A 21,764-nucleotide genomic window follows, 5' to 3' on the forward strand; every position below is an offset into this window, starting at 1 on the left:
ACGTTAACATGCTGCCACTAGAAGAACAGACTACTTCTGTACTTCTAAATGTGTATCACAACAGAGATTGATTGGAAATATTTATCTACATAAAGTCCAGTCTTGGTTTGACTCTTGATTAATAAAGCACAATTCACACATAAAAGGAAATTCAAAGCGCTTCAAATGGACTAGATTCTGGCCTCTCACCATGTCTCTGTCCTCTATGGTCCTCTGTGGTCGTCCTGGTGTGCCCGCTGGCGCCCCCTTCAGGCGTTTGTACTGGGTGAACAGGATGTTCATGGTGGCCAACAGCACCTCGGACAGGTTGTGCCTCACCTGGAGACACAGAGGAAGTTTAGAGAAAGAGAAAAAGACAGAAGCTGCATGTCGTGAGAGAGTCTGAATGTGCCTTTTTGAGCGTTCGGAAACCGATCCCACCTCATCACTGAAGTTCCTGAAAGCAGCCACTCTCTCCTCTACACTGTCCTGACTGAGAGGGAGGAGCTTTAGACGCTCCATCACCTGACAGAGAAACAGAGACAGACAACATTAACAAAGGAACTGTATATGTATTCAACACGGTATCGTCACTACAATATAGTAATCAGGGTATCACATACTAGATGTATGACAACATTTTATTACAACCTGATGACTGTGAAATGACTGACGATGAATGTACTGAACAGAGGGACTTTGGGCCAGTTCTTCACATCTGTCCCGTCCCTATACGGTCACAGCTGTACTCACGTCATAGGCTCTGTCGACGTGACCTGCGTGGTACTCATCAAAGAATGTCATCAGGTCTAAGAGCAGGTAGAAAGTACTATCGACTGACTTCTCTCCTGCTATGCCTTGAGAACGATTCCTGCAGCGGCAAGAGAAAAACCATTCAAGGTTTATGCATTTACAGGATGCTCTTGACTTGATTCAGACTAGTCCACGGTGCATGTGTTGTTACCTCTCAGCAATGGCCACTGCAGTGTTTTTTAGCCTCTCCTTGTTGGACTGAGGAGCGCTGACCTGGGCAATGACCGGACTCAACAGTCTGTTCATCAACTCCAGCACCTTATCCGGGTTCTACACAGACACAAACAAAAAGAGAAAAAGGACCGGGGAGGTGAAAGTAAACAGTGAATGGATTCAACAGCAGTTCTTCGCAAATATTGTGGCGCAGCATGTGGATGCAAAGGTCACCAAGAAAAGGATCTGCTCACCTTGGCCAGCTCGAAGAGTCTGACTGCCTCCTCAAACAAGCCCTTGTTCTCTGCCTCTAGAGCCACTTTACTGATGATAGCTCTGGTGTCCCCGGCAAACTTATCTATGACTCCAGGCTAAAGAGAGGAGGAAGGGAGATCAGAGTGAGCCTGAGAATACTACAGAGAATACTGTTCTACTTCTGATGCTAGAGCAGAGGATCAGTGGACTGGTTTGATTTGAACAAAGAAGAGAAATTTTAACAGTCTAAAATGGGGACCTGTTAGCCTTAGTCAGAATTAAATGCCTGTGAGCTGGTTCATGGTGAAGAAAGTGTTTTGATTATAACAAGTGCATGTGACAAGCTGACTAACACTTCAGCAGCCACCCAGCGTAGCTCAACAAACTGCCATTCGGCATCTTGTATGTAACAGTCTTACAGTCATATACTGTGAAATACCATCCTCCTTTAAAAGTCTATGTATATACAGCATCATAAACCAACACTGCAGTCACAATTTAACATCCCATGAGTTCTGTAGTTGACGCACTGTAGAACAACCCTCGACTGAAGAGTATTCACAAGACGCACGGTGTGCCTGTCATGTGGGTGGGATGAAACATGCAGCGATTTGAATATGAGGGGGGGGAAATATCACATCTTACAGAGTTCAGCAAACACTGTGAGAAATGTCAAAAACTTTGGAAGCAGAGGCGACAATTAGGCTTTGTGAAGAGCTTTTTGATCCATGACGGTGTAACAGAGCACTGCTAAATGGGGAAATGTCGAAACATGTGGGAGGCATGTTGAACAAAAGGGAAGATTTCTGACCACGTCTGACTGACTGAAGCCGTCAAATAGAGTGAAGATGGGAGTGACGGAGGAGAAATGTGAAGCAACAATAGAGGGAGAGAAATACATGACTAAAGAGCAGGTGAGAGGTAAATGCAAGCGATAGAAACACAATAACCACAGGAGAGATGGGAGGAGGACTTAGAGCGACCAAAGGCATAACCTGCCTACCTTCCTGCTGCCGTCCTTCTCTAATCTTCCCAGCAGCATGTCAAACTGTAAAAGAGACAAAGTCAAAACAACTATATCAGAAACATGTAAAGTTTACACTGCGACAACCGGGAAATACTGTAGGTACACCAGTAGAATAAAATGCAAACCAAGCCCTGAAATTTATACATCGTTGTTATTTATTTATCATTTAATAAGTCAGTTACTTTTGAAAAAAAAAAGAGGTTTAGGTTCAACTCTGTGGTCATTTTGGAGAGTGACGTCTGTGGTGACATTTTACTGTATTGCATTAAAACTGAAAGGTTTTTCCAAACCTACATTTTGTCCACTTATATTTACAAAGATAAAGAACAAAACATCTTGCTCAACCTATGTTTAATGATGGTCTAAGTCCAGCTAGTACAAAAACAGTGTCAATACATTCATTACCAGTAGGTGTATAAAGTGTAGCAGTATTTTGGCCACATTTCTATGTCCGTTCAAAATTGGTAATTTTACTCGATTTGTTTGCAAATAGATATAAATGAAATTCTTTCAGTTGTGGTTTTACATAAAGTCTCATTCACCATCTAGTTTTGTTTTAAGCCACAGCCCACTTAATGTTGTTTCACCACATGACACCTGTGATTAATTGATGTAATCTACATCCTGATGTTGATGAAATGATGATGATGTAATAACTGCACATGTCCGATGTATCGGATGAGTCCAGAAACACAGTAGAGCAATTACATGGAAATACTGTGACCCTCTTAAAAGAACCAACGCTCTATAATAGCTCTTTGCTGGGGTGCAACTGTCATCTAGTGGGCACTTGGTATTAGCTGAAGCTGTGTTAACTGTGCTCACAGGGGTTAAAAGACTGTATAGGCATCTTCTCCAGAGGGCGTTGGTGTAAACGTGGGTCACTCACCTCTCGACTCTCGATAACAAGCTCACTGACGCAGCGCATGAACATGTTTTCTCCCTGGCTGTCCTTCTCATTGCTGCGGAAAGACACATACAGTGTGAATTACAAGCAGGAATTAAAGTAATTATCATTTAATAGAAGCAATAACTGAATCTGGCTGATAATGTTTATCATATTATTGCCTCTCCCTTCACCAACTATCTGTATAATATGGGGTGAAAAATAAAATAAAAGAATCACCAAGCAGGAAGTGCTTGTGAGAGTGAGAGTGTGGGATTATTTACCGTAAGAAGTAGAAGTACTGCAGGGCTTCCCGTGGATCAGTGGACTCAAACTTGCGAGTGTAAAGCATGAGCAGGCGGATAAAGTTGAGGCGGCGCACCATGGGAGGATCCCCAGGCTCCTGACTCACTACACACAGAACAGGTGAACACAATTGTGTTTAATCAAATTGTTTTCCTCAAGTGTCTTCACTACCTTCCAAAATGCAGGTGATTACACTCACACAACTGAGCGCTTTGGCCGGACGACTTAAGCAGCAGCCGTAGCTCGTACAGGACCAACGCCATGTGCACGGCGTGACTCCGCAGTCTCTCGACACGAAACAAGAAAGCCACCGCCGCCTCGAACTGAGCCGTCAGGAACAACACCTGGAAATACAGGAAGGGCTGCTGGCTTGCGGAGAAATGGGACTCCCCTGTTGGACAAAAGAAGTGACAGAAAGAAATGTCGCGGGAAACCCTTTAATAAAAAATAAAATAAAGTATTTCTGTATTACTTAAACATGCAGTTCACGTCCATGTCTGCCCAGACTCAAAACGGTATTAAGTGCATTTTTTGATTTGTGAAATAGGGATATATAAATAAAATTGATTTGACTTGCCTTTGTTAAGCTTGTTGTTGTTGCTCTATACAATTACTACAGTTTCAAGGTGAGCACCTAAGATTAGTGTCACAAAGCACTGAAGTGTAACCGCCACCTAATGGCACCAGTTTAACTTTGTCAAGACATAACATGTCAAATTTTGATAGTTTCTACTGCAACTAACATGTAAGAATTATTTTGAAAACATTTTGTCTAGTGCAGGTACTTAGTCATCAAGTTTACTTTTTAATTATAAATTCTTAATCCTCTCGCTGGCTGAAACTTTGGGTAGCAGAACAGGGTGGACCATGTCAGCCATTTTATAGCCTTATCTCAGACTTACAGCACTTTAGTTCAAAAAACGAGAGCGTATGAGAGAAGAAGAGAGAGAGGGAGAGAGCACTGAAGAGAGGAAAAAGGACGAAGGAGGAGAGATAAGAGTGAGGGAGTGAGGGGGTGTTGCAGCAGAGTGCACAAACTAGAAATGAGAAAGAACAAATGCGCATGCGAGGGGGACAACATGTGAAAGAGGACGAAAATCAGTGGGAGGAAGGAGGGAAATCAGTGGTGCAGGTGTGAGGAAAAATAGGGATAAAGAATAAAAGGAAAAGACCGAGATGCAGCAAATGAGGTACAGAGAGGCGGAGAACAGACGAGGCTGCGGAGCATTGGCAGTATGTAAGAGAAATAAAGAGAGGCTTTGGGCTTTACATCCTGCTGTGAAGCAAGATGGAGGACAGCGAGGGACATAGTGCCAGACAACTGAGGGAGCTGCGCAGCAGGGAGAAAACAGAATGAGGCTTCAGGCTGTATTTCCCACTGAGCAAAGGGAATTGGGAGAGGGGACTTGGGAGAGGGTGAGGGCTACGGAGAGAGAGGAGTGCTGTCTTATCTGAACGGAGCAGGATCGGCCTGTGGAGAAGACAGCACCCACGGGAGAAAACTGTGCTTTCTGAATCTGTGGGAGAGAAGGCCTAATGCCCTCATGCTCTCCTTTTGTATGTGTTCGGAGTGGTTTAAGTGGGTAGCTTTATTTTGAAATGAAGTGAGGTGCAAAATCAAGGTCAAAGTCTGACAAGCTCATGCTTCACTTGAGTTTTCTGTCATTCAAATGGCTGTTAGGAGATGTTGCGAGAACGACATGTTTACTCTGTATTTGCATTCGTGACATTAGGTACAAGAAATTTTTAAGTTTTCGAAACGTAATGATCACTCAGCCTCTCACACAACTACTTCCATCACCTTCCTTGTGTGCAGCACCATGAATACCTTCAAGGAGGGACTTTTCAAAAGTGTGCCCCTTGTCCTGTCTTGTAATATTCATTGTGTTGGAACATCAAGGACACTGAGCTCTCAGAGAGAGGTGTGGTCAGATGACACATTGTCCGTCCTAGTTTGTTTCAAGCAAACTGAATTCTTATGATTAATTTTTTTTTTTATCCAATCTCAGTCCCACATGAGTTTCACCTACAGCTGTTTCCTTCTACTTCACTGAAGGTATTTCAGAAGGCCTACAGAGAGACAAAGTGGGAGGCAGCAGGTGACTGGCAGCCGTAGCACCCAGCTGAATCATAAGAAGAAAAGATGAGCAACTGTGAAGCTATTTCTACATTTCACACTTTAAAATCAGTTCACAAACAAATTCCCGCTCTGTTTTCCTCAAACTCATGAACTTTTGTTCCTGTGTACTATGCCAAAGCGCTCTGAATTTGCTACAGCTCTGAGTCACTCTGGCTGGCTTGTTGTCCATAGCAACAGCTGCTGAGGCTCATGGGTTCTGTAGTATTTAGAGCTGTCCTACAAACCAAACTGAAGAAAAAATAAGATGTTTTTTCAGAAACAAAGCTGAAATATTCATAGCCGTTTGCTTAAGTGCTGTTAAATTATCCAGGAGACTCCTGTGTTTCTCTGTTGAGTAAATTTCTCAAGTGAGAATTTACAGTAGGGAAACGAGATGGAAGCAGTTACATACCGTAGTCCTCCAGCAGCTGTTTCTGTAGCTGTGGCAGGGTCAGTCTGTCCTGAGGAGAGCTGCTGCCGTCATCATCAAAACACACCTGGTTCAACTGCAAGGACAAAACACGGTACACACTATGTAAACTTTGGCTCAAAGAAGGCTTGCTTTACTAAAAACAAAAAAAAGAAGTGCGACAGTGGGTTTAATCTAAACTAAACTAAACTAAACTGCATATATGTGCAAGCTGCTGGACATTTGAATTTCCCCAAGGGGGTGAATAAAGTATCTATTTAACTATCTATCTAGATGACCTACACTAAGCAGCCAGCAGTGATGCTTTGGAACAAACTATGTTTTTAAGGTTTTAGTATACTGTACCTTTAGCCAGAGGTAGTCTTCAGTCTTGTCTGCCACCTCTCCATGGTTATCACTGATGTCACATTTTCCAATCAGGCAGTAGACGGCTCTCTTGTAGGGGTCAGCGCTGTTCCTCAGCACTCTGCGGTAGTGGAGACGAAGCTTGTTCTCTGAAGTTGGGGAAAGGCTGAAGACAGGAGACGAAATAAGATGGGAGGAGAAGGAAGAGATTTAAATACAATTTGAAATTCCTTGACCTATATAGACATCACAACATAAAAACTGTTTTCACCGTCTGTCGGGGCTGTTCATGTACTCCTGGAACCAGGTCTTGAAGTCTCCCAGCTGATGTTGCACTCTGTTCACCACCTGCATGGCTGCATTCAGGTCTCCACAACGCAGACAGTAGTAGATCACAGCCCACACTGGGTGGCCCTCTATCTCCCCATCCTGTTGCATGCACATACATTCTTAGTTTCTCAGCATAAATGTCACTTTTAGTTGCAAACAGGGCATGACCAGGATTATCATGTTAGTTACATCATTTGTGCAGTAACTGGCCTCCACAGGGGTTCAGCAGGAAGCAACTATGGACAAAGGGAAGCCTCTGGGCTTACTTCAGGCCTTTACTGTAATAGGAAGACATATTAACTCTGTCCTTGGCTCGTTGCAAGTGTTTGCGAATGAAGCCCTGAGGCTTCTAAATTGTCTACAGTTCACCAGTATAACTTCTAGAGCACTTTGCATTCACCTGTAGTTTACTACTTCATAACGGTGAGCACCCTGTAATTCTTACTGTTGCCTTTGGAAATGCAAGCAACTATACTTTGGTAAACCACATGACCCTATGGTCAAAACACTGCCACTTCTCATCAATCAAAAATAAACCAGTGTAGGCTGAATGTGTTCTGGGCGCTGTTGGTAACTACACTATGAAAGCAGTGGCTGACTTAACAAACTACGCTGTTTTTGTAGATGAATGCTTGAAGAAAATGTTTCATCTTAGATATTTTTCTGATAAATGAATCAAGTCATGGTCATATATATCAGCCAGCCAGGATATTATTTATTCCAGATTAGGATTTTGATATTTGGCAGTTATATATTCTCAAATTCAGTCTTAGTGGGTTACAACTGGCAGGTTTACCAAAGAGCTTGACAGCTGGCAAATTTGGTCACATTTCAGCTTTAGCAAGTAGCAGTCTGTGTGGTGCAGGTGATGCTTTTATTTACCCAAAAGCATTCAAAAGTGTGTGTGTGTGTGTGCATGTGTGTGTGTGTGCTACCTGCATGCCTGGCAGGGGTCCTGGTAGTTTAATGTTGAGGAAACTGCGGACTAGTTGGTACGTTCCTGGCACCCCTCCTAATTGGGCCTGATGGAGGTTCCCAAATACTGTCACCATGGTGTAGTTTTTGTAACTGTGAGGGAAGAGACACACACACACACACATATATCGAGTTCATCGCCATGCTGGAGTTTAGCTTAATTTTAGACTACTTTATATCCACCAACTACTGGACTTTAGACTCGATGAAAACAAAGAAAAACCCGAGCACTGTTACCTGTTCTCAAGGAAGTTGAGCGCCTGATGTACAAAGGCCATTTGCATTTCAACTGAAGTGCGACTCTTGAGCGTGTCTTTAGCTGGAACCAGCAGCACATCCGTCATCTGCTTCACCATCAGCCACATGTCTGATACGTTCTGAGATGAGGAGAGCGGGAAGGGCACAGGTACGCGCACAGAGAAGACACATGGAGTGACAGTAACCTATATTTTCTGCAGAACGCAAAATTGCTTCATCTGAAAATGATAGTTAATCTTATGTTGATGTGACAGTCAATGTTCTTACCTTGTCATCCAGGCTCTCTGCTACAGAAGCACACAAGTCTCCCAGATTAGGCTGAATGTGACCATTTACTATCTTCTCATTGAAAATGTAGATCTGAGGGAGGCATGGGCGGTGATAAAAGAGGAGAAAGAGAAAAAATAAAAAAGGTTGTTGATTACAGTAGCTCCCAAAATTTTCAGAGTTTGTTTCCACATTTGCAAGCTAATGTGAAAGAAAATTTTGAAATCTGCCCACAACTCCATCATCGGGCTCACGAGTAAAAGCAAATGCTACGACCATCGAGTGAAATGGTTCACAACAAAGAACAAGAAGAAAAGGATCAAAATGTTTAAAAGGTCATCAAAGAGGATAACGAAAACCAGGCAAATGACTCCGCATGCGATGTGTCGACACATGGTCAGAGGAAAAAACATTTAAAGTACTGCGTCATATAGAAGATCAGAGACAAACACTGAGAGCGAAAAGAGAAGGTCAGACAGGACGATGAGGAGGGAGCAATGGTGGAGAGACCTAGAGACACAGTGAGTGAGAGAGAAAATTGCCCCTCTAACACCCAATCAATCAATATGTTTGATCTGCTATTTCCTGGCTTGCTGTGACCCCATTTTAACTCAACAATCAAACTAGGCATTACAAACAGTACGAAACATCTGTGTTTAATTCACTTTAAATACAATTCAAGTGGATTTTATTTTGAAAACATCTGAGTGTTGTGCAGCAAATTAATTTCAGAGATGAACAGGAAGCTGTCACGACCAGATATATCATCTCTTTTACTATATTAACTATGGCAGTTTCTTCCCTTAATTTACAAATTTTGGAACCGATGATTATTTTGAACAAAATAATTTAAAAAACGCTGATTTTTGTAACAGTTTGTAACAGGAACTGACCAATAAATCAGTGGATATTTCTGACGTTGACGCCCCCCAGTGGTATTCTAGTATTCTCCATCAAATATAAATACTGTCCACACTAAATTTAATAATGTTTGCTGATATTTCCTGTCCCTGCCTTGGTGTTTTGATGAACTTCAAAATGATTAGACCGAAGGTGACTCACCTGTCGTCCATAGGCCACCTCCACGCTGTCCAACGCACTCCTTCCTGGAGCTGTCACTTCACTCACAAAGCTGGGCTATAACAGACAGATGCCACAGATGACTTAACAGACACACTGCACACAAGCAAGTGGCAAGTTAAATACAATTAGAAAACATCAGTGACACTGTCAGTTGTGTCTAATGTGACATTATCAATTAGCCTCTAATTGAAATGAAATATTAATCTTCTTTTCTTCATGCTGCATATTCTGCATTTACAAAATCTTTCCAGCTCAGACAGACGGACAACAGTGTCTCCCTGCCTGTTGTCCAACGCATGCTGTCATATGTTCCCACAGGATGATACACAGGACGGAAGACTTTTACTTTACTCAGGGAGAACATTTCTTCTGCCCGCTTCATTATTAAAGAGCGACAGTGGTGGACCTGCCATTTTCTCTTAGAAAACATATTCATTTTTCATGGCATATCTTGTTAAACAGAGGCGGGGTTTGTGCAGGGCTGCGTCCAAGAGGCAGTAAATTCTAGAACCTCAAATTAGCTAACTTATTGATGAAGTATCTTCCCAACAACAGAAGCTATGTTGCCTTGAGCAGGGGGTTTAGCCTCCAAAAATCCCTGCAGCAAGTATTCTACAAAATCTAAACTAGCTCTTGTCCTCTGAGGTGTTTAGCAGACTCCTTTGGTTTTGTCCCCTGTAACTGAGGTTCTTCCTCCTAAAGCAGCTCTGCGTCATGTGTCCTGTATACCTCCACATCTTGACTGAAGTCCAGTGCGTCTTCTCCTGCTCCGAGTAACGTGTGCAGGACTCTCTGCTTCACCTGCTCCCACTGGACCAGCATGGACTCACGATGATACTCCTCAGCCAACAGGAACGTCTGAAACAGATGAGGGTGAGAAACAGGTCCCCGATCACACTCAGTGCATTACAGCGCGCAAGTTCAAGGGCATCCCTACATTTTGTGTGTTTGCAAATGACAACAGTCATTTTGAGGCAGCAGGTATGTAAATGACAGAAAAAGACAGTTTAGTGGTGTGTTGCCATAAACAAACTCTTGTCCATATATGTATAACATATATTATGTATAACATAATACCTTGCCTCACATGCTAAATATCATGTGATGAATTAATGCACCTATTTTCCAGTGTCTTATGATGTGCCTAAATTTTTGTGGTGATTTTAATTTGCTCAAGTTCTACAGTGAATAAATACTAACAAGTGAAACATTGTGTGACCTATTGATGTTAATTGGGCCTACCTATGACACACACACACACACACGCACACACACACACACACACACACACACGCGCACACACACACACACACACACACACACACACACACTAGATTTAGCAGCAGACCTCAGTGAAGATTGCACTACTCCACCAGGACACACTGCAGCCTATTTTAACTCTCCACAGAGACTCTAAGTGAGATAATGGGAACGTGAGATAATTGAATCTCCAGCTCAGGGAGACAGAGATCTAGACTAGAGCCACCATTTACTGGGTTAACTTGGTCACTGCCTGGATGTCAAAGCTTTAAATATTTCTGAGATGAAAAAGCTAGAATAGGTCAAAAGATATTTAACATCCAAAAAAGATATAAAATTTAGAGGTGATTTAGAAAGTGTTTTCACTACATACATAGTTTGTCCACCAGAGAGCACCGATAAGTTTATCTTTCAACAGTAAAATGTCCTGGTCAGTACATACATGTCATGTATTGGCTGATATATCATTATACGATGTTATAGTGGCATCGGCCTTAAACATTTACGACTGACAGTGATAAAAAGGCTTTAAATTTAAATGAGATCATACTCATTTCATATGGTTGCTGTGACACTGGACAACTTGGACTAAATTGGTTATTTTTCTTTGATGTAAACGCTACAGCAGTCGGAGAGAAATCTGTAGGAACATTTAACATCCACTTTCTTTTAAATCTTCAGTGCATTTGGTTTTTCCACTCATGCACACAAGTCCTTTTTCCTCTCTCAGGGAGCGGAGAGAGATAATGGGAACAGCAGCTAATTAAACACAGGGCCTATTAGCTCTGCACATCAGGGAAGCCATTTCAAAACTATTCCCTAAAGGTTCACACCAGAAGGACTTTGAGATCACAGCACGCAGAAATTACTACAAATTTGGTTTTTAAGTGTTCCTATATTGTGATGTGCTAATGTTCATGCGTACTACAATGCTAATCTGAATGTGAGTCACACAACACTGTATGTGACTAGAGTCTAATTACTGTATCTTGTCCTCTAAAATTCAAACATTATCACGGTAAAGAATGAAAAATAATGGGAATAATATTAATATGTGGGCTTCGCAGGCCTCTCTGTATTTGAGCCGTGTCCCTACACCGCAGGATTTAGATTCTGTAATCCATCTGTATCTCTTTTTCGTCATGAGACAAAATACTGACCCTGCGGCGAGACTCCTCAATGGCTGACAGGAGGGCGTTGTCCCTCTCATTCTTCAAGAAGCCCTGTGGACGAGGCAGAGGCAGACAGACAGAGAGACAGACAGAGAGAGAGAGGGGTTGATACAGAGTAACACAGTGACAAACAAAGAGGGAGAAGAGACAGGAACAGAGAGAGAGAGAAAGCAGGAGATATTAGTTCAACTGGTGAGGACAAAATGAAACAGCGATAAACTGCAGCAAGTTCTAGAGGGACAGATTTAGCAGGCGCACCATCATTTGCTCTACGGGAGACAGAAGCAGCGTCTCAATTTTCCATCCTATTTTCTTTGCCCTTCTCAGACATGTGCAGTCTCATGCACTGTCAGGATTAGTCAAACATATGGTCGCCATTTTTATCCAGATGTATAGACAGGCCAGAGCAGTGTCGATGCTTTTCACACATACCACTTTACTATGAGACAGCAGTCATCATAGCCTCCATTTTGATGTCAACTCAAGATGGCTGCCGCTGCATACATACTCCGCACTGTTCTGGCCTTGTTGTATGAACATGGTAATTATTCACATCTTGTTCAACTGATAATAAAACTACTTATCTTATACACAAGATCTGTGCTGTCAAGTGAGTAAGTGGTACTTATGTAAGAACTGGAGTATACAGGAGGGAACATGATCGAATTGTCTCTCCTCTACATGCAGAAACATCAATACGAATCCTTTACGATCATGAAACTGATGAAATGGAAATGTTTTTGGTTTTATCTTTGTTACTAGATTTGGTATAATGCCAGATGGAGACAAAACTGAATGAAAAAGTGCACTGAGGTCATTTAACTGCATAATAGACCTCAGTGGCATGACCTTGTCTAAACTGGTTTGGTCAAACATGAAAATGTTTTAATGCTTTGAGGAAAAAGGACCATTTAAAAAAAAAAAAATCAATAAATGACAATAAAATATAGATTATCTTGCATCATAAGCAAGATTCATATTGAGTAACATCAACAATCACTTAGAATCATGTATAAGAACAATAAGATCAGCACGTTTAATGTTTTACTAAAATGTTATACACTGGCTAAATAACTATTTTCATTATCTATAAATCTAATCTTTTTTCAATTAATCATTCAGTCAGGTATCAAAAATAAAATCCTGACAATGTCGCACTATTAACACGCCTACATACAGTATTAATGGGAGCACTTTTGTGGCTGCAGAAAATATACAAAAAGGGAAACAAATTAATTAGTTCAATCAAAGAAAACAATGAATTAAATTGGACTTTTGATGTGGTTTTCCTTTACTTATTACAAGGACATTTCACTCCCTATAAGACTTAAGGACTTAAGATTTATGACATTTAGCCTAATCTGGATTTTATAGATTTGATATTTGTCAGCGTTGTTGAACCATCTAGGAACTGCTGTGTGAACATTTCTTCCTATGATGTTAAGTAGTGCCACTCCTTACTATGCAAGAAAGATGTGCTTCTGCTTCTGACATAATAGCCTCTTAAATTGGCGGAAAATCGTTCCCTTTACCAGATAATGGCATATAAATTTATTGGTGACATTTCTGGCACCATGTGTCTTTCCATCTTGAGCATGTAGGATCATTTTAGCTTGTAGAATAATCACCTGGTAAGAGACATAGCATTTGTCAAAGCCAGCTAGAGATTATTCTTCTCTACAGGGATGTGGGTGCTCTTGGCACCCCTCCTCCTTGTATCTCTCCTCTCATTTCTCATCACCTCTCACTCGCACCTCTATTCACCCACCTGCTCATTGCTCTGCCCACTTGAGTCCCATTTCCACCCCTTCCTTTCTTTCCAAGCTCTCAGCCTTCACCTCTGTCTGTCATTGCATTCCTCTCCTTCTCCTTCACTTTCATCCTTTTATCCTGACAAATCAGGGCAAACTGGAAGCAGAAAAGCCAATACCAAAATATAATAGAGTGGCCGATAATTACAGCATTGAAAATGAAACCTTATGAAAGCTGGAAAAGTGTAAGGACACTCTATGATCTGGCTGGGTCAATTAATCTGCCCTTCATGAATTGTGCTATATCAAAATGCAATTAAAAGCTACTCTTGAACTGGATCTACAACTGAAACTGAAATTGATAAAATAATCAGAAGCTTTTACATATGATGAGCTAAAAACCCTGGTGCTTTCCAGGGAAAAACCATCTTAACATTGTTTGGTTTTGCAGGACATGACGTGCTTAGTTCAACCTACCTTGCTGCTGCAGCAGCAGGACTGATGACAAGGACTAAACAGAATGTTAATTATAACGTATAGCTTGTAAAGTAAATTTGGATTGATGTCTTTTGTGTTTTATTTCATTTGATTCCTCACCTGAAGAGACAAACGAACCAGCTACATTTGATACAGCTTGTTAAACAATGTCTTTTTAACACTGTTTGTGGATTATACAGATCCAACCAGGTAATCTTCTGTCTATCTATAACAATGAGTTTGACCATGTCTATTATGACATCTACAAAACCACAGAAGAAGAGGTGCTATCACCTGACAAGAGCAGTGGTCAAAGTCCACAGTGGTGGATGTGTCGCGCACAAAAAAAAAAAAAAAAGGAAGTCTGACCAAGTCTGATATTCTGCTGCGTAAAAATAGGACACTGATGCATGCTGTTGCAGCATGGTTACTGCAGGTGTGTGGATTTACATGGAAAATAACTGGTGGCTTTTTTTTCATGTCGCACTGCACTTATGTGCATTTCGAGCCAGAAGCAAAAGCAGTTTGTTTCACGTCATGCATTTTTCTTCAAGGTCCTTCACAGACAGAAAGACGTGAACGACTGTGTGTCTTGCTCAGTCGTAGTGACAGCAGATTTCTAGATCTAAGTGGGTTAGTAATGTGCCTTAAAATTAAAAAAAAAAAAATAAAAAAAACCTGCACATTCAGGTCACAAACAGGTCAGACACTCAAGTTTCCTTATGCCTTATCTTGAAAACCGAATCAGTGTCTGAGCCAATGTAGGAGGACAGTGATTCAGTCAAATATGTATTTTTAATGTGGTGGGACAATGTTACAGGGGGTTCTTGCATGATATTAGTATCTTGGTAATCTGCTGACAGCACGACAGTGTTAGTGAAAGCTTTCGGTTTTACAGTTGCAAAACTAACATTACCTGGAATTTGGCTAAAACAGTCCAACTTACTGTCTTGGTGAAATGCTAAATTGTATTAGTCCATTTGAACCTATTAAGGAGGACAATAAGTTTCTGCCTCCTCCAACTTGCCCGTTTAACCCTTTAGTCCATTCCTCATACCCCTGGACCCCTCCCACCCCCGTCTTTCTCTGTCTCACTTGTTTCCCCAGGAGAGGCTGACAATAGGTTTATATTTAACCACTCTAACCAGAGAAGAGCTCAGGTCAGCGCTCACTGGAGAGCTGCACTGGAAAAGGGAATAGAATAGAATAGAATAGAAGTGAATAAAATAGAATAGAACAGAATAGAATAGTTGTAACAAGAGCTTGTGGTATGTATCTACTACAATACAAGAGAACACAGTTAGACAGTTTTTTTTAATCATGGTGATGACTCTGTTATTCCAGTAAATTGGAGGAGGGGAAATGAGACGGACATCTTTTCCAGAAACAGACGGGGGGGGGGGGGGGGGGGGCTGCACTTTCCAAACGGCTCTAAAGCAATGGCGGCACATTGAGTAACACTGGATGACTCTGCTCGGCAGTCGGCTCAGCATTTTTGTTTTAACTGGGGTACAACAGGAGGCATCGCTGTCATTTTGCCGTGGTTGCCAGCCGCACTTGCGCTGCCAGTGACTTTGCCTATACAACATTTTTTGTGCCAAATGTAAACTGACAACTTAGCCAACAGCAGTGGCCAAAATTCCCATTTTGTCTGAGATACAAATGCTCTTCCCTCGTCACGTCTTTCTGCCTCAAAGTGTTTGGATGATATTACGGTTAATAAAATTAACAGCGACAAACAAAGAACTCTCATTAAATATTAGCTTGTACTTAAAAAAGAAGCACATGTCAAATGTTGTGCTTTTTTTTTCCTTTTTTTTTTTGATTGTCACTAACTTTGGATATTGTCCCCCCACCCCCTTAAGGATCATGTTTCAGTGGAGAAGCTTACCAGTCTTACAAAATTTTGAAAAGATTTAAAAGCTGCGGTGTAATTTTGATTAACACAATATACAAGATTTGGCATCTCATTCAGTCTGTGCCCAACATTTTTCCCACTGACTAAACAGTGTCGACGCTTCAATTCCTCCTTGTTAAAAATAATCACAAAGTAGAGGAAAGGGCCGCGGTGAAACGTTCAGACCGAAAAAAGAAGACGTTTTGGCAGAACACTAATGCGTGCATATCACTTTCTATGATCAATTCAGTATTGGGCAATAGGTGTATCTAAAGATGTACATTTTCTGTTGCCCCACCCCTGTCTTATGTATCCTCAGAGATCTGCAACCCACTGTGAACACCCACAGCCTGCTGGCCAGACAGCCCAGAAGCTTCTACAGGAACAGGAACACAGCCACAAAAAATAATTTAATAACTGGTGAAAATTCAGGAAATACTCCATTGCTGTTTAATACAGATATTAGATATCGAAGTGGGTAGGAAGGTAAAACTGAGGACTAATCTGCCATCAATTGAAAAATACAACTGAGGGAAGTTTCAATATTTGTCTCTGTCATATTTAATTTCTGTCATAATGTGCAGATATTAAAAATTAAATATCTATCTATATATCTAATATCTAAAAATACACCCTACTGTAAGCCAAAGAACATACATGACCATTTCTTTGATAATAACATAAGTACTCCTTTAAATTTATACATTTAGTGAATGTGTGCATGTGTGTTTCCACACACACACACACACACGTTAACCTGTACGCATGTGCTCATCCTCTGTGCCAGCACACACAGGCCCTCCTTCAGGGAGTCTGATTTATCACTCATTCGATATGGCTTTATGCTTATCACACTCTAAGAGATACGGTGTGTTTTAGAGATACAGGGTCATGAGGAATCTAAAGGCTACATAAGGACACAGTCAACGAGCAGTTAAAGAGGAAATAAGGGTAATAAACCTTGTTTTTTCTGTGCCAGTCATCATGAAAGTAATGGTGGGAGGCTTTCTGTCCTTATTTGCCATGACACAATGAGCTGTCCACTGGCCGAGTGTGTGTGTGTGTGTGTGTGTGTGTGTGTGTGTGTGTGTGTGTGTGTGTGTGTGTGTGTGTGTGTGTGTGTGTGTGTCAGAGAGAAACCCCACCCTTCACTCCTTTGCTTCCTGTGTAGCAAAAATATGTACGTAAAATACTGTGGCATATTTTCACACGTGAATATATATATATTTGAAATAGTGATGTTTGATTGAAATCATTTACAATCAATTTATACAATCGTCATCATTATCATTATCATCATCATCGCCATGGTTGCCAGCCATACACAACGTAGCATAACCAGATTAGAGGTTTAGAAGGACAGACAGGTGACAAAAAAAAAGTCTGACAGACAAAGCACATGCCTGTCTGTGAGTGAGTGTATGTGTGTGCGTATTCATGTGTATGGGCAATACTCACTCATGCTGAGCGCCTGCCTGCCTGGCAGACAGACAGACAGATGAGAAGAGAGGATGAGACAAGAAAGAGTAAAAAAAAAAAAAAAAAAAATTTTAAAAATAGTTTTTCGTTTCTTTGTCTGCCCAGGTATCTGTGCTTTGACAGCCCAGGACACCTGCATCGCCCCTCTGCCTGTCCATCCCTCTGTGTCGCTGTGCCAGGGGAGTAGCAGTGGCCGCCATGCTGGGGCGTGTTCCCTGTGCCTTGTCGAGCCGGCATGGCGGTCCGCTTGCAGCCTTTCCCCGTTCGAAAGCAGGCCAATGACTCTTGCGCGTGAGCCGGAGAACCAAGTGGAAGTGCCACATCAAGGCTCACTGGAGGTGGTTTTATTGTCGGAGGGCTGTACCAACTGAGTGCTTAGACACAGGGGGGATCCATGAGAAGGAACTATGGATTCATATAGAATATCAGTTCCTACCATCAGCTGACACCCCCCCACTCCCTCAGCCCTCATCCTCCACCCTCTCTCGCTCTCTCTCTCTCTCCCTCCTTCACTTCATCCCAGCATCTCTGATGGCCCTCCGCCTCCTCCCTCCCTCAGTCCCACTCATTTTCTTCCTTTTTTATCCATCTATGCATCCTTCCTTTCTTCCCTCCCCCAGCTCAATGCAATTATAGTAATGGATTTTTTCCCCCTCGGTTGATGGCTTCCGACATCCTGTCTTGAAATGAGGCTAATCATGCTCTTAAGGGTCATGTTTAGTTAATGAAGGGTTTGGGAGGCACATGCGGGTGGGGGGTGGGGTGGGCGGGGGTTGGGGGGCATTCCTATGTGCTGGCTGACTATCACAGCACACACAAAGCAAGCATGTTAATACACACTTGTAGTCTTGATCACACGGCATATACTCATTCACACATGCCAGAAAGCTGCTTTCATATGTGCAGGCCAGCACAGACAAGGATGAAAATGCATGCCCCACGTGCAGCCAAATCTACGCTACACACACACACACACACACACACACACACACACACACACACACACACACACACACACACACACACACACACACACACACACACACACACACACACACACACACACATTCATAAGCACATGGAGATACACTGTATATGCCAGCAATCGATCGGGGCTGACACAGATACAGGCATGCAAACACAGCACACAACACACACATATCTTGTGAAGCAATGTCAGTACTGTTCGTCTATCCCAGCAGATGCTCTGGGCTTAGCCAACTGCATCCGCTGAACGCATGCCATCACTGCTGAGGGATATGTGTGTGTATGTATGGGGTTGGGGAGGGCAGAAGAAGAGAAAAGGGAGGGAGAGAAAGGATGAAAATGGGAGAGGGAGGAAAAAATCGGAGAGAAAAGAAGGTAAAGTAGAGAAGAAAGGGAGAGTGAGCAGAGGCAGCAGCTGAAAGAGAGTGAGGTGAGGAAAAGCAGAGAGAGATAGAGCCCTGGCAGAGAAAGATGGAACAGTGAAAAGTGAGACGAGGACACAGAGACGATAAAAAAAAATCGCAGCCAGTCGCCATTTTTCTATCAGTATCGCTCTCCGCCTTCCACTTCTACAGTTTCATTTTTCTATCCATTTTTTCCAATGTGATATACTTTCTCAGATTTTTTCCTGTCTCGCTGTTTCACATTCTCTGTTTCTGTTTGTCATCCTCCTCTGTTTACCTTTGTATACATGACAGTAGAACAAATAAGCCCTGGTTGTCACAGATGAAACACAACACAGAACATAGAGTACTAATGCCATACTGAAAGACAATAAAACAAGGATAATTGTAAAATAATCTACAATGTGGTGATAGCCCAGGGTACATCTGTACACAGATGTGTTATGTAGGATTAGGTTTAGGTGTAGAGAATTGGCTTTCCTGAAGATGAGACGAGAACAAAAAATGGTAAAAAAAAAAAAGAAAAGAGAGAATCAATAAAATCTGTTTGCTACCCAACCCTTTCTGGCATACAAATAATAGTGTAAAATAATAATGATTTGGACAATGTGTAACAAAAACAATAACGTGAAGATCTTCTTCCACTATGAATATATTAATACCAATTATTTTATTATTTGATTAATTGAAAATTGAGGTGAGTCCCAGGTGATGTCATCAGATGTCTTGTTTTGTTTGGTCCCACAAAACACTGAGTTAACTTCATTGTTATGACAAGGACAAGCACCAAATTCTTGCATTTAAGAAGCTGGAACCATCAAATCTTTGGCAGTTTTATTGATAAATGACTTAAATTATGAATCAGGTTGACAAATCAATATTCTGTCGATTGATGACAGATCGTGTATCTATATAAGTGTCTATTTCTAAGTGATATCCATATGTTTAGACTGTGCAGAAATATGACTTCATAATGTTGATTAATACAACAGAATTGTGTACCATGATTCATGAAGTTCTATATGCTGCCTGGCCACAGGAGTGACAACAACGAATTATACAATATCATTTCTGAAGTGTTTGGGCTATAAAATGATTTAAATTTGCTGAAACATCCCGTTGAATTATTTAAATAGATCTTAAACTTAAGAAGATCTTAAATATCTGACAAAGGGGTGAGAAATAAAGAGAAACAGAAAGAAAACCTCATTTAGAAATAAACAAAAACCATCTTATTAAATGTGTAGATAAGATACATGGTCCATGAAGCCTTAAATCTAGGGCTGTGTGCCTATACAGGCTTCTATAGTAAGATCTAGACTAATTTGCGCTCAACCACACATACAGACGCATAACTCACACACCAGTGCTCTCAGTACTGTAAGTGTGTGTGTTCCAGGAGACGAGGAGGCATTTATCAGCTCACTCATGCACAAACATAAATACACACATTTATACAAGCGCACATTCAAACACCGACAGCATGTTTGCACTTCCTTTGTGTCATTTCCTTCTACGGTTTCTCACCAGATACACACTGGTGCTGCTACACAATGAAGTCTGAGTACTCAAAGCGATAAGATACTATACATGGTAGGGTTGCAACAATCTGATACACATGATCATTATCGGTTCTGATTGATACTGACATTATTAGGTATTCTCTCTTGCTTGTATTATTTTGCCAGTTGCAGTTACTGTACAAAAGAATATAAACATACAATATTTCCTGAATGACAGGTGAACTCCACCGCCTCAAACTGGACATCGGAGAGTCTAACGATTTCGCAGTTCAAAGTTCAATCTGAGTGAGGGAGGTGGGTATGCTGACATCGATCTTAGGGGAAAAAAAAATTCTGATATCAATATACTGGCCGGTATTCTTTATATATAATCTATATAATTTTGAGATATATTGAAAAGGGAAAATTATGAAGTTGTTGAGTATTAACTTTTTCTGCAATGTATTTCACAAAGCAGTTAGCAACACAGTGAAGACTCTCCACCACCATCTGCTCAGCTGTGAAGTGCACTCTGTTACATGTGCTGCAGATAGTGCTGAGACAAACTATGTGATGACACCATTTCTAAATTGCCCCAAGCATCTTTTTCTGCATTGTTTTCATCTTGGCGGATATCAGACAACGTACAGTAAATGGCGATACCGATCTATGTGATAGGCCAATATCATCTGATAAAATCGACCCACTGGTCCAGCTGATTGTAAGTATCTGATACGGGCCTGTTTTACAGCCCAGAGGCCCAAACATCTGACGCCAGGCTCTGCTCTGCTGCATCTTTAAAATCTAATGTCATTCAAGAAGTTTTTGTCTAGTTGTATGTTTTTCTAGTTACCTTCCAGCCAGCGTTTATCAGTATGATACAGCGCATGCGCATTTTCTTTGATATCAAAGTTTTAGCTGATAGACCAATGCCTTTACAGTGTAATGAGTCTTGGATGGCAGAGAATGTGTGTTTAGTCTAGTGGAACACATCTTATTTTTACTGAAAGTGATGCTGTTGTCTTTTGTCCTACACCTGGTATGTCAAACTAATATCGTGCTGCTGTCTTGTAATATCTCAGTACCACTTAACCTCTTTTCTCCTCAATGTACTTAGTGATGTGAAGTGACTGAGACTCTGCCAACACAACATTAAATGCCCATCTGTAGGAGAAGAAAAAGTCTGCTGTGATGCAGCGCAACGTTCTTCAGAACTTGGCTCAGTTTTCTCCAAGTGGTCTATTTATTATACACTAGAAGTTTTACCTGTTGTTTTGGTATTTCAAACTGAACAGACATTGATGTAGATAAGGTAGATAAAATATTAGAAACACCTTTCAGTATAATGGAGTCCATTATAAAATCCTGTATCACAATACTCTGATTTAGCCATGGTTTAAAATACTGTTAGGACAAAAGGCTCATTATACCACTGAAATGCAGATTTGATGGAGAGTTTTTCTTAAAGCCCATTATGCATTTAGACTATGACTGCATCATCTCCTGTTTAGTTGTCATTGTGTTTATGGTTGAATGAGCCATTAAGAGAAAACCTAAAAGGGCCATTGCATTCTTTTTTAAAGCAGTGTTATTTGTTTTAATAAAAACA

General features: G+C 41.3%; 1 protein-coding gene and 1 non-coding gene across 3 annotated transcripts in view; one reads left to right on the plus strand and one right to left on the minus strand.

The window, feature by feature from the left end:
• The window catches only part of nup93 (nucleoporin 93), a 28,868-nt gene that overhangs the window by 2,832 nt on the left and 4,272 nt on the right, over positions 1-21,764 (minus strand). For both annotated transcript variants that reach the window (XM_056388127.1, XM_056388126.1), the window contains exons 4-21: positions 11,647-11,709; positions 9,956-10,084; positions 9,206-9,280; positions 8,144-8,236; positions 7,856-7,995; positions 7,579-7,711; positions 6,585-6,742; positions 6,314-6,479; positions 5,951-6,044; positions 3,619-3,810; positions 3,398-3,524; positions 3,117-3,189; positions 2,204-2,248; positions 1,200-1,316; positions 944-1,062; positions 733-850; positions 421-504; positions 190-318 (exon numbers count right to left, since the gene is read on the minus strand). In XM_056388127.1, coding sequence (XP_056244102.1) covers positions 190-318; positions 421-504; positions 733-850; positions 944-1,062; positions 1,200-1,316; positions 2,204-2,248; positions 3,117-3,189; positions 3,398-3,524; positions 3,619-3,810; positions 5,951-6,044; positions 6,314-6,479; positions 6,585-6,742; positions 7,579-7,711; positions 7,856-7,995; positions 8,144-8,236; positions 9,206-9,280; positions 9,956-10,084; positions 11,647-11,709 — 2,055 coding nt within the window. The remainder of the gene's footprint in view (positions 1-189; positions 319-420; positions 505-732; positions 851-943; positions 1,063-1,199; positions 1,317-2,203; positions 2,249-3,116; positions 3,190-3,397; positions 3,525-3,618; positions 3,811-5,950; positions 6,045-6,313; positions 6,480-6,584; positions 6,743-7,578; positions 7,712-7,855; positions 7,996-8,143; positions 8,237-9,205; positions 9,281-9,955; positions 10,085-11,646; positions 11,710-21,764) is intronic.
• On the plus strand, positions 20,488-20,564 carry LOC130176981 (small nucleolar RNA U2-19). The gene has a single exon (XR_008828951.1). It is a non-coding gene; the product is annotated as a small nucleolar RNA U2-19 (small nucleolar RNA).

This window comes from Seriola aureovittata, chromosome 10, assembly GCF_021018895.1.
Source record: "Seriola aureovittata isolate HTS-2021-v1 ecotype China chromosome 10, ASM2101889v1, whole genome shotgun sequence".
NCBI classification, from domain to species: Eukaryota; Metazoa; Chordata; class Actinopteri; order Carangiformes; family Carangidae; genus Seriola; species Seriola aureovittata.